General features: G+C 43.7%; 1 protein-coding gene across 5 annotated transcripts in view; it reads right to left on the bottom strand.

Moving 5' to 3' along the window:
• The window catches only part of SERPINB5 (serpin family B member 5), a 32,884-nt gene extending 20,345 nt beyond the window's left edge, over nucleotides 1-12,539 (bottom strand). For 2 of the 5 annotated variants that reach the window (XM_086373724.1, XM_086373727.1), the window contains exon 1: nucleotides 5,615-5,921. In XM_086373724.1, the coding sequence (XP_086229850.1) occupies nucleotides 5,615-5,739 (125 nt within the window). In that variant the 5' untranslated portion in view covers nucleotides 5,740-5,921. Of the gene's footprint in view, nucleotides 1-5,614; nucleotides 6,110-12,375 lie in introns of those variants that run through there. The other 3 variants (XM_086373725.1, XM_086373728.1, XM_086373726.1) reach the window with 2 other exon arrangements.
• Between the last annotated feature and the right edge of the window lie 395 nt (nucleotides 12,540-12,934).

Here is a 12,934-nt window from a genome sequence, read left to right as displayed (position 1 = left end):
CTAGTACCTTACTCTCCTCTGGGGAAGGCGGGGGCCGTGATAGGAGAGTGAGCTCTCGGGGAAAGGGGACCCCCAGGAGGAGGGCAGAGGGCAGTGAGACACACAGAAGCACGCGTCCCTCACAGGGAGATTACAGGGTCTGGGGAATCCCAAACTTTCAGGACAAGAAGCCCGGCTTCTTCCAACAGCAGATTTAACAACAATACTGAGCTTATCTGTGACTAAAATTCAACAGGAGCTATTTCTCTGCCAAATGGAAAAGGCTAAATGAGCTATTTCTTCACCCAGCAGAGAAACCTAAACCCAAATGCCTGCAAACTTCTCAAACAGCTGAAGCCCTAACCACACAAATAACAATACGAAAACACACCAGCTATGCAAGTAGTTCTTCCAGGCATGTATTTCCAACCAGCTAAGAGAAGAAATCTGAATAATTTTGCATCATTTATAACAAACTTTAAAGCTTGATGTCTTTTGTGTGTTTAAAGCCTTGGAGTAATCTGCTGAGGAAGTTTGACTGCAAACATCTAAATGTGGATCCCACGAGTGGATCAAAGGGTGAGGACTGAAGCATCTTTCATTCACTCATTATAACATTATGGGATCTATTTCATCCAAATGGCTCCAAGCGGATACAAGGTCATGGTGGCTTTAAGCACAGTTAATTACACAACACAGTTAGCACTGTGTTGCGATCCAAGGCTTAGATTCTGTCCCTGTTGGAGAGTGTAAATCAGGACTCACTTAACATCTAAGTTGGCCAGGGAGACAAGTAATCAGTCAAGTGTTGCCTGGTAAATCTGATCAGTTGCTTGGTAATCAGCTCCAAGTGGCCTAAAAGCACTGTGAAGCCTTCTGTTCTGGGATGGCTCGAGGGAAGAGTTTGACCACAGACAATGGCTACCTCCTTGTGCTGCAAGTTGAAGCATTTCAACAAATCTCAGCAACTTTAGCAAAGTATGCACAAGAAAATGGGTCAGGTTCCTAAGCAGACCATTTTGCAAGAGCAAATGCTATAAAAATTAGAACTACCATATGGCCCAGCAATCACATTACTGGACATATACCCTGAGAAAACCATAATTCAAAAACAGACATGTACGCCAATGTCCGTTGCAGCACTATTTATTAATACAATAGCCAGGACATGGAAGCAACTTAAAAGTCTATCAACAGATGAATGGGTAAAGAAGATGTGGTACATATACACAATAGAATATTACTCAGCCATAAAAAGGAACAAAACTGAATCATTTGTAGAGACGTGGATGGACCCAGAGTCTGTCATACAGAGTGAAGTAAGTCAGAAAGAGAAAAACAAGTATCGTATATTAACATAAGTGTGTGAAATCATGTATGATGAAATCTAGATTCATCTGGTACAAATCAATCTAGTTCCAGGCGGGAATAGAGATACAGAGAGAGAAGCAATGTGTGGACAAGGTGCAGGGTATTGGGGGGCAGGCAGGATGAACTGGGAGATTAAGTTTAACATAAACACACTACCATGGGTAAAATAGATAGGGTAAGAACCTGCTGAATCACACTGGGAGCTCAGCCAGGGGCTCTGAGGGATCCAGAGGGCTGGAATTGGGGTAGAGGGATGGGAGGGAGGCCCAAGAGGGAGGCGATACACACAGCAGAAACTTATACAACTTTGTAAAGCAATTATACTCCAGTTAAAAAAAAAATAAAAACATCAAACCAAAAAGAAAATTATGGATACAGGAATAGGAGATTAGCAATTTCTACATGGTAAATTTACACATCGAGTGACCTGGTCAGAGTGCTAAAGTCTCCGCAGAGTCTTCATTCTGTTATTCCATTATTACAGAGATAATGTCTTTCATTTTCTAGAAAACCTAATGATTAGAACAAGTAAGGAGAATTTCATTTACAGTTTCAACATGGAAGACACTACATCTTTAGTCACTTAAAAGTTTAAAAGACATTTGTATTTTAATCAGAGAAACTGAGAGAGAAGTTAAAATAATAATGCAAATACAGTAAACAACAAAAAGTTCTAAGAATTTCATTGTAAAGTGGCTGTTTTGTTTTTATTATTTGCAATACGTCCTAAAGTCATAAACGTTTAAAGGCAGACAAGATCCCGGTTTAGATTTAATCTGGCCCCACCTCTTCATTTTAAAGGCGAGGGAAGGGAGGGGCACAGAGATACAGGATTCTCCCCAGCCACCCACGCAGGGAGTGAGAGTGGTCAGACCAGACCCGGCACTCACTTCTGAGCTCCTGGTTCCCAACCACGCCCATCACCTTCCTTCTCAGTAACTGTGTCTTTGCTGACATTTGCTTACTCAGGAGCCTTTGGAGTTCCGAAAACCCTCCGTGTCTTGGACTACCCTTTTAGAGACATCAAGATACCTTACATGTTTTCTTCTTCTTTTTTTTTTTTTTTAACTTACATGATTTCTTTCTTTTTAATCAAAACAAAACTTCCCCCCTGATTTTCCTACTGGAAGAAACTCTTGTTCTCTACCGTTAGTGTTGCAAACTATCAACACCACTGCTTTCATTTAATAAGTATCAACTGAGCACCTAACAGGGTGTGTCAGCACCACGCTAGACATGAACAAATCAGGTGTCCGCCTCCGAAGAGCTGACGCCTAATGGCATGATAGGTCTGTAGGCGTGATGGGTGTTTTGACCGGGGGCACAAGTTACCATGCAGCTCTTAGGCGAGACAGTGCACTCCTAGTGGAAATCTCAGCGAGGCCTCCTCAGAGACAGTGACATCTGATAAGGCACACTAAAGGGGGGCTCCCGAAGAACAAGGAGGATGAGCCATGCACCCAGGTGGACCAGAGAGAACTGAGAGTTCAGAGACCGCAGTGAAAGGAGTCCTGAACGAACAGAGACTGGTGCACTAGGGTGTGAGGCCAGGCAGGGAACTCGCTTCTCCAGACTCACATCAGAGATGGCAATGAAAGGAGTCCTGAACGAATGGAGACGCACGCACTGGGTGTGAGGCCAGGCAGGGAACTCGCTTCTCCAGACTCACAGCTGCTCATCGGCCCCTGCATGATTTCTAACACTTCTAATGCATCTAAGCCAATATTCCCCCAGACTTTTCATCTGTAGACCATCTGGGTGAGATAAAGCTTCTTTCGGGGAGACAGTCCTCAGGCAGCGCCTTGAGAAGTTTTGCCTATTGCAACAACTATAATGGAACGTCTAGAAACACAGTATCCGGACTTCGCTGGTGGTCCAGTGGTTAAGACTCCAAGCTCCCAAGGCAGGGACACAGGTTCAATCCCTGGGCAGGGAACTAAGATCCCATATGCCGCACAGTGTGGCTAAAAAATACATAAAAAATAAAAACATGGTCTCTGCTGTTGGCTTTCCAACCTCACAAGGAAAAAAGTCAGAGCCAGATGAAGAAAATAGGAGATCTCACAGCTTCTTCCATGTGAAAGAATAGTGTGAGTCTGAATGAAATGAGTAAGTAACCTGAAAAGCGCTTTGTTAGCAGGAAAGAACAACGTGACTCTCAGTGGTAAGGTCGAACGCTTGATTTCCGATGGAGAGGAGCCTCTGCTTCTCGCAGATATCCTGAACCATCACATTTGCTCCCACCTGTTTAGAAGCCTGATCTTTACCGCCGAGCCATCTGTCTGCTGCCTAACCATGAACTAGAGCCAGACTCGCCACATCGGGATGACCAAGACTGCCGAGACTTCACACCCTCAAGCTGAACCCGCAAACCAGAGGGACTGGTTTGCGGAACTCAGGTGCTAGGAAGCAAACGTATAAACCTGCCAACTCGTATGGAGAATCCTCTCCTCGGACGAGCTTCCATCTCCACGCCCACCCAGGAGCCATCAAACACTTACGGGTACCTAAGGATACTTACATGTACCTGAGGACACTTACATGTACCTAAGGATACTTACATAAATCTAAGGATACTTACATGTACCTAAGGATACTTACATAAACCTAAGGACACTTACATGTACCTAAGGATACTTACATGTACCTAAGGACACTTACATGTACCTAAGGACACTTACATGTACCTAACGATACTTACATAAACCTAAGGACACTTACATGTACCTAAGGACACTTACATAAACCTAAGGACACTTACATGTACCTAAGGACACTTACATGTACCTAAGGATACTTACATAAACCTAAGGACACTTACATGTACCTAAGGATACTTACATGTACCTAAGGACACTTACATGTACCTAAGGACACTTACATGTACCTAAGGATACTTACATAAACCTAAGGACACTTACATGTACCTAAGGATACTTACATGTACCTAAGGACACTTACATAAACCTAAGGACACTTACATGTACCTAAGGATACTTACATAAACCTAAGGACACTTACATGTACCTAAGGACACTTACATGTACCTAAGGACACTTACATGTACCTAAGGATACTTACATGTACCTAAGGATACTTACATGTACCTAAGGATACTTACATGTACCTAAGGATACTTACATAAACCTAAGGACACTTACATGTACCTAAGGATACTTACATGTACCTAAGGATACTTACATATACCTAAGGATACTTACATAAACCTAAGGATACTTACATATACCTAAGGATACTTACATATACCTAAGGATACTTACATAAACCTAAGGATACTTACATAAACCTAAGGATACTTACATAAACCTAAGGACACTTACATATACCTAAGGATACTTACATAAACCTAAGGATACTTACATATACCTAAGGACACTTACATAAACCTAAGGGACTAAGGTTTGGATGCACCCAGTTCCGTTCAAATCCTCTTCCGTGACGTAGGGGTGACAGAGGTGTTAAGAAAATTCCTGGTGGGACTTCCCTGGCTGTCCAGTGGTTAAGACTCTGCACTTCAAATACAAGGGCCATGGGTTCAATCCCTGCTCTGAAAACGAAAATCCCACACGCCAAAGGGCGTGGCCAAAAAAATGAAAAGAAAATTCATGGTGACCTGGAAACGACCACGAGCTGTGAGTTTGACGGCTTGGATTCCACTTCGTCCTGCCCTGTATCCGCTGAGGGACTCACAAGACAGGGGATGGGGACCTGAAGGATGTATCAGAGCCCCCAGTTCTGTTCATCTGAGCCTGAACAGCCTGGCCTGTTAACCGCTCTTTAGTGTGACAGGCTTAAAGAAAACCATCAACACAGTAGCTTCCCTGAGGAAGAAACTATGAGCCAACTTGTTCGAAAAGTCGCCCAAGAACACACGCTGGAAATGTGTGATTCGCTTCAAGTATCTTGAAACCCAGATAGGGAGAGAGACTACTTCCAGCCCTGAAGAACGCAGGTGCAAATAAACGGACAGCAACTGGATGCTTTAAAATGCGCAGAAAAGCGATTCCGAGGTCTGAACCTCACCGCTCAGCGCCAGCCAGGAAGGCGGCCAGACGCTCCTGTGCTTCCCCGCGTCCTCAGGTTAGGGCGCCACACCGTCTCTGGAACCAGCGCCGCAAAACACTGAGCTCCAAAGCAGGGCTGAAAACGTCCTCAGAACCCCCCGTAGATCACTCTTTCCCGCCCGCTCCCCTCCCCATATACACCAAAACCTCCCGGCCGTGCCATTCCTGCATATTCTGACCTTGTACGTGGCATGCCTGGCTCCCAAAGGACCGGGCGCGGCAAACGCTGCTCTTGCAGGGCTGATGGCCACGCGCAGCTGACAGCCCAGCCGCGAAAGACTCGGTTCTGCCCACTCTGTACCATCGCAAATCATCTCAAAGAGCTATATTCTTTTAAGACTTGCCCAAAACGGGGACGCCACCAAGCCCTGCTACCTGCGCTTTGCTTACCTGAAGTTACAGCGGTCCAGGGAAAAGGAAAGCCAGATGCAGACAGACCTGGACGTGAGAGCAGCTCTGCTGGGCAGGAGCGACTCACCTGAACTCGCCCGCGGCCACGCCCACCGGGCCCCGCCCCGCCCACTTCTGCGCCTGCTCTTCTGGCTCCCGCCTCTTGGCAGCTTGTCCACGATTGAAAAGAATGATTCAGACTGAAGTTGCTGTTGTCTGCACAGCTTCTGAAGGCCTCCAACGTGCTCAGGCAGGACGAGACTGTCGGTGGATCCTCCCTGAGGCTGAAAACATGCATACACACAGAAGGGCACCCCAGTAGGCCACGTGGGGCCAGAAGGTGACATATTACATAAAATAGAAGGAGTATGTGATGTTTCTGACAATTCATACTCTTCAAATATGGTGATGCCACAGAAAGTACTCTCACCTCCGTAGCTCATTCTGCTAGATGCCAGAAAAGAGAAAAGTGATTACACACAAAAAAGAATCTATGAATACATTCTACTCAGCAAAATATGTAATACCAGATTGGGAGAAACTGTTGACGGGCCTCCCGATGAAATATGGCAATTAGGATTACCCATCTTTGCTAGAAAATCTCTTTGTGTTTTCCAGAGTTTTCTTGCTTTCAGGCAGCTCCTTTTTTTGCTGGGAGCTACTCCCTTCCTAACTGAATCTGTTCTCAGGAAAGGACCTAAATCTGAGCCAATTACTTATCTGCTATGCTCATTTGATGTTCTGCTGTTCATTTGCCACGTTATCTCATAATCTTCTATTTTACTGTACAATCTCCTCTATCTCACTATGAGAATCTTGAAGTAAGGACCAAGCCTCATTCATTTTTGTAATGCCAACACTTGGTATGGTCTTGATAGACGTGCAGTCAACTAACGCTCGTTGGCTATATGAATGAGAGTGACGAAGAGTGACTAATAGCTTCCCTTCTCCCCACGCCCTGGGCGTTTTATTATGAACCAGGTCAAAGTCATAAACTAAATGAGTTGAACTCTGAAAGTAGAATTTCAGGCATCAGGGGAACTAGTAGAGGCAACAAGGTCATCAGAGAGTGATGCTGGCCAGCTACCCCTGGAAAATGACACCATTCAGCTGTAGTGGGGAAATGTGGGTTTAAGAGTCAAATCATAAATTTGGAAAATGACTCTATCTTACCATTCATCGTCTGAGAAACCCTAGGCAAAGTGCTTAATCTCGCTAGCCTCAGTTTCCTCACCTGTAAAATGAGACACACGGCACATGAACAGACGGTAAATAAGAAGTGTCTGGCGCAGAGCATGTGGTGGTGATCAGCACTTGGCCTATTAGGCAGGCGCGGTCTCGGGGAATAATCATAATGACCACAGGCTGGTGCAGGGCATCCACATTTAGGCTACCACGGAAACTTACCAGTGCCTGCAGCCTGTCTGCTCTGTTGCTGTTGTTTACTTGCTTCAGTCACGTCTGGCCGTTTGTGACCCCATGAACTGTAGCCCACCAGGCTCCTCTGTCCATGGGATTTCCCAGGCAAGAATACTGGACTGAGTTGCCATTCCCTTCTCCAAGGGATCTTCCCAACTCACGGATCAAACCCATGTCTCCTTCATTGGCAGGCATGTTCTTTATCACTGAACCACCAGGGAAACCCCCCTGCTTGCTACTGTGACCCAAAGGTTTGGAGAGACTTGCATTTAAATCAGAAATCTTTGTCCACTCTCTCTTTTTAAGTCTAAATTATCTCTACGACACTCCTGTTCGGGGCTTGTCTAACCTCGGCAGAAACACTTCCAGAGACAGGAATTCAGCAATACCTAGGGAAGCCCAAATATAACTCTAATTCTTGGAAATAAATGTTTCTTTAAAAATATTTAGTGGGAAATTATATACCACTGTTTGTGGGGGAAAGTGTTTGTTTTATAACTCCAAAAAGAATCTATAATTTTCTTTTTTCTAGCCATACCATACGGCATGTGGAACTTCCCCTACCAGGGATCAAACCTGTGCCCCCTGCAGCGGAAAAACAGAGGCTTAACCACTGGACCACCAGAGACATCCCAATAATTTAATCTATAACTTTCTTTACTCTCTTTGTTTTGCCACAAAAACCTTGTTGTTGACTTTGTATTTAAAAGAGTAGATGTTAGTGGGGGGTGGAGGGAAGAAATACAGCTTAAAGAAATACAGCACCCATTCATTGTACAATTTTATCGAGCAATAGTTTCCTCTAGCTCAGCAAAAATAGTCATCAGCTCAAATATTTAATAACCTAGGAGATTGTTTTGTTGGTGCTTTTTCTAACCTGTAGGTTGAATCATTGCAAATATTATGAGTTGATTACTCAGCATTCTGACTGGGGAAAGCCTGCCACACCCAGCCACTCCCAGAACAGCTCAAAGGAGTTTTGTTACAGCATGCTTAGAATCTCTTTCTCCCTCTCTCGCTTCTCTTCCAAGAAGATGAATTTCAGTCACAAATTCTTGAACACTCTCCCCAAATACCTACAAATCATCAAGTGTTGTTTTTTCAAACCTATCAGTGTGATTTTCACCAATGCCTATGACAGCTCCCCTGTACAATAGAGGAATAACTTGAACCTTACGTGCTGCCAAAAACAAAGAAATCTCACAAAAGCCTTCCCTAGCCACTGAGGACTGTTACCACCTTTTCGCACAAGGAGAAACTGAGTCAAGGAAGATAAGGCAACTTTACCTCAGAGTTTTTAACTGGAACAGAAAAAAAGTTTCCAAAATGCCAGATATACAGTCCCTAATCCTATGTCCATTTCAAGAATTGAATAGCTTAATATGGCTTCATGCTCTTTGTCTTATCATTTTCTAGTGTTTGAGAAACCTAAAATTCCATCTAGGAGAAATTTTATATGAAATGATAACCTATTTTGGAAAATAATGTCCATGAATTCTAATTGATACAAATTTGAGTGAAATTCTCCTAAGAGGCAAACATAAGGGAGGGGGGGAAAAAACTAAGTGAAAAAAGATCAGGACTCCAGAGATAAATCACAGATAACCAGGTGGCATAAGTGGCAGATTTGCCTTTGAAATCCATAATATTATGTGAGAAGGCATAATCCAAGCAGAAAATTCAACACAGACCACCTAGATTTGGTTGATGGATTCGAGAAAACAAGAGGAGACAGTGTGGGAAAAAATCCACCTTGGAGCTGATTCTGAGCAACACTCCCGCTGCTCACCGGGTACTAATCACTAGCAAAAAATTTACCTTCCCTGGGCCTCAGAATCCTTTGCAGTGTAGTGGAGAGAGGGGTTGAACCAGCGTCACTGTGCTCCTTTTGCATATAAAGGTCAGAGTAAAAGCCTCCCTTTACCCAACTGAAAAGAGCGCAATTACTCTTGAAAATGGGTGGTATGGAATACATTTGGATGTGACATAAAAGTGAAAAAAAAAATTAATCATATTAATTCATTAGTGACTGGATTTGAATTCTTCAGCTAACAGAGCTATGTGATCTGTTGACTTCACATCCAGTAGTTCAAATATCTGTGTATATAAAAGTTTACATTTTCTTTTCTTATATAATTCTTATAGGACAAAAGAAGCAAATATAAGAATCAAAATGCAACTTTTCCAAGATATCTAGTAAAAACTAGAATTTCAACACAACTGATAGGAGTGTAAATAGGCCAACTCTTCTGGGAAATAATTTAGCAATATGTTACTTTTTTAATATTCATCTCATTCCACCCAGTAGTATAGCTTTTAGAAATCTTTCTTAAGGAAATAATTACAGATAAGGTCAGTGATTAGTATACAGAAATGTCTATGGTAGTATTATTTATAACAGAAAAACTAGAAACTACCTGAATGTCCATCAATAAGGAAGTAACTAAATTTTTTCTAAGAGTAACACAAGATTAAGTTACCCTGTTGTTGTTGTTTAGTAATAAGGTCGTGTCTGACTCTTTGCCCACCACTTTCCTCTGTCTGTGCAATTTAGCAGGCTGGAATACTGGATTGCCATTTCCTTCTCCAGGGGAGCTTCTCTACCCAGAGATCAAACTTGAATCTCCTGCTTGTCAGGCAGATTCTTTATGACTATGCCACCAGGGAAACGCTTAAGTTGTCTAAGAGGAGGTAAAAAATTTATATATGTATTTATATATTTGGAAATTTCTGCTTTGTGCTTTAATGCACTTAAGGTTATATGATTTGTATTAAGAGATTACATGAGTGTGTATATGTGTGTTCTTAGAAGACAAAGAAAATGCATAAAATAATTTTAGCAATAGTTTAATGAAATTAAAGAGGATTTTTCTTTGTATCAGATCGGATCAGTCATTCAGTCGTGTCCGACTCTTTGCGACCCCATGAATTGCAGCACGCCAGGCCTCCCTGTCCATCACCAACTCCCAGAGTTCACTCAGACTCACGTCCATGGAGTCAGTGATGCCATCCAGCCATCTCATCCTCTGTCATCCCCTTCTCCTCCTGCCCCCAATCCCTCCCAGCATCAAAGTCTTTTCCAGTGAGTCAACTCTTCTCATGAGGTGGCCAAAGTACTGGAGTTTCAGCTTTAGCATCATTCCTTCCAAAGAAATCCCAGGGCTGATCTCCTTCAGAATGGACTGGTTGGATCTCCTTGCAGTCCAAGGGACTCTCAGGAGTCTTCTCCAACACCACAGTTCAAAAGCATCAATTCTTCCGCACTCAGCCTTCTTCACAGTCCAACTCTCACATCCATACATGACCACAGGAAAAACCATAGCCTTGACTAGACGAACCTTTGTTGGCAAGGTAATGTCTCTGCTTTTGAATATGCTGTCTACGTTGGTTATAACTTTCCTTCCAAGGAGTAAGCGTCTTTTAATTTCATGGCTGCAGTCACCATCTATAGTGATTTTGGAGTCCCAAAAAATAAAGTCTGACACTGTTTCTACTGTTTCCCCATCTATCTGCCATGAAGTGATGGGACCAGATGCCATGATCTTCGTTTTCTGAATGTTGAGCTTTAAGCCAACTTTTTCACTCTCCACTTCCACTTTCATCAAGAGGCTTTTGAGTTCCTCTTCACTTTCTGCCATAAGGGTGGTGTCATCTGCATGTCTGAGGTTATTGATATTTCTCCTGGCAATCTTGATTCCAGCTTGTGTTTCTTCCAGTCCAGCATTTCTCATGAAGTACTCTGCATATAAGTTAAATAAACAGGGTGACAATATACAGCCTTGACGTACTCCTTTTCCTATTTGGAACCAGTCTGTTGGTCCATGTCCAGTTCTAACTGTTGCTTCCTGACCTGCATACAAATTTCTCAAGAGGCAGATCAGGTGGTCTGGTATTCCCATCTCTTTCAGAATTTTCCACAGTTTGTTGTGATCCACACAGTCAAAGGCTTTGGCATAGTTTCCCATATCTTCCAAATTTCCTATAGTCATTCTATACCATTTCTTATGATTAAAGAGTTATGTTTCTTGACAAGTTACTTTCCAAAAACTGTCATAACAGGGCCTTTGCATAATAAATCTCCCATCAATCATTACTCTGTTGTAGAAACAGATAGTGTCTATTTTAATTAATAAAGGGACACCCAGGTTTTTTAAAAAAAGAAGAAGCTGTGCTTCTTAAGAAGTTAGAAATTCAGGAGTTTCCCTTGATGACACCTAGGACCGCTCAGGGGCCCAGAAGAAGCTGGGGTCACATCAGAGACCAGCAGGCTGCCCTGAGCCTTGAGATGAGCCCAGCCAGGCAGGGCGGGAGCCCGAGGAGCGGCAGCACTGGGGCTCCTCCCACGGGACCCCCGCCCCAGAAGGGAGCACACGTGGGGACACGCCTGACCCTCTTTCTCCTTCTTCTCCCTCCTCCCAGGCAGCACCGCCCGCGCTGACTCAGAGGCCTCGCTGCTGGATGCAACAGAGCCTGCAAGGAGAAGGGGTGCTCCGAAGGAAATCTGGCCGTGCTCAGGTCCAAGTCTCTTGTCTCCACACGGCAAAAACTAGGCCCACAGTGTTATATATGCACAGTGTTCAAAGCGATTGGAGACTTCCCTGGTGGGCCAGTGGCTGAGAGTCCGAGCTCCCCAGGCAGGGGCGCCAGTTAGATCTGTGGACTAAGGAACTAAGATCTCTGCGCGCTGCTCAGCCAAAACATTAAAAAAAAAAAAAAAAAAAGTGGTGTAAGGACTTCCCTTATATTTTGATGCGTTGCAGTTCATAGGCTTTTATTGCATATCCAGCCTTTTCCCCACAGAAATTTCATGTATATTATCTCTCTCAAAGTCAATCATGTACTATTATTCCAATTTTACAAGTGAGGAAAGTGATACTACAAATATAAGTAAATGCTAATTAGAAATGGAGTGTACCTCACACCCACATAGACTCCAGGATGTGAGCTTGATCAAATACTAAGCCACCCTCCACTACTAAAAACAATTTTTTTAATAGACTGGGGTGGGGGGGACGGAATGAATGAAACAAAGAAAACACCTTATACATTTATTATCAGCTTTCTTTTCAAAGGAGATTTTGAAGGGGAAGCCCAAAGATTCCCCGCAGGCTGAACCGCCCTCCTGACTCACCTGGGTATTAGCGCCGTCAAGCCCAATCCCGCCCCTCTCTGCTCAGTGCCAGTCACTGGCGGAGGGTCGCGGCTGCCTCTGTGCTGCATTCACTCTCCTTGCAGGACATAATGCGTCCTTACTAGGAGTCTTACATCTACTCTTTTCAAGCTGTTAGTATTCCGGGATTGGATGCATGTCTTAGCTTTTACCTACTGTTACCAGTCATGACGTCACAGGAAGGGAAGGCGGAGCCTGAAGAAAATGGAGCGAGCCTTTGAGGAGTAGATTTGCAGTATGAATGGCAAGATCCTTCCTCATTACCTCCCCAAAGCATGGCTTTCAGAGATGAGGAGCCATAACAGCAAGACTAGCTTTCAGTCAGGAAATAGAAAAGCTAAAAAGGAATACAGTTCCTTTTACAAAAAAAAAAAAAAATCAATAAATTCCCCAGGAAAGAATACTGGAGTGAGTAGCCATTCCCTTCTCTAGGGGATCTTCCCAACTCAGGGATCGAACCCAGGTATCCTGCATTGCAGGCGGATTCTTTACCATCTGAGACACCAAGGAAGCCTATTGG

Source organism: Bos grunniens, chromosome 24 (assembly GCF_055505025.1).
Source record: "Bos grunniens cultivar Pamir isolate PY7600 chromosome 24, Bosgru_T2T1.0, whole genome shotgun sequence".
Lineage (NCBI taxonomy): Eukaryota > Metazoa > Chordata > Mammalia > Artiodactyla > Bovidae > Bos > Bos grunniens.
Note: the sequence above shows the minus strand (reverse complement) of the source record. Positions and strands in the feature narration are given on the sequence as shown.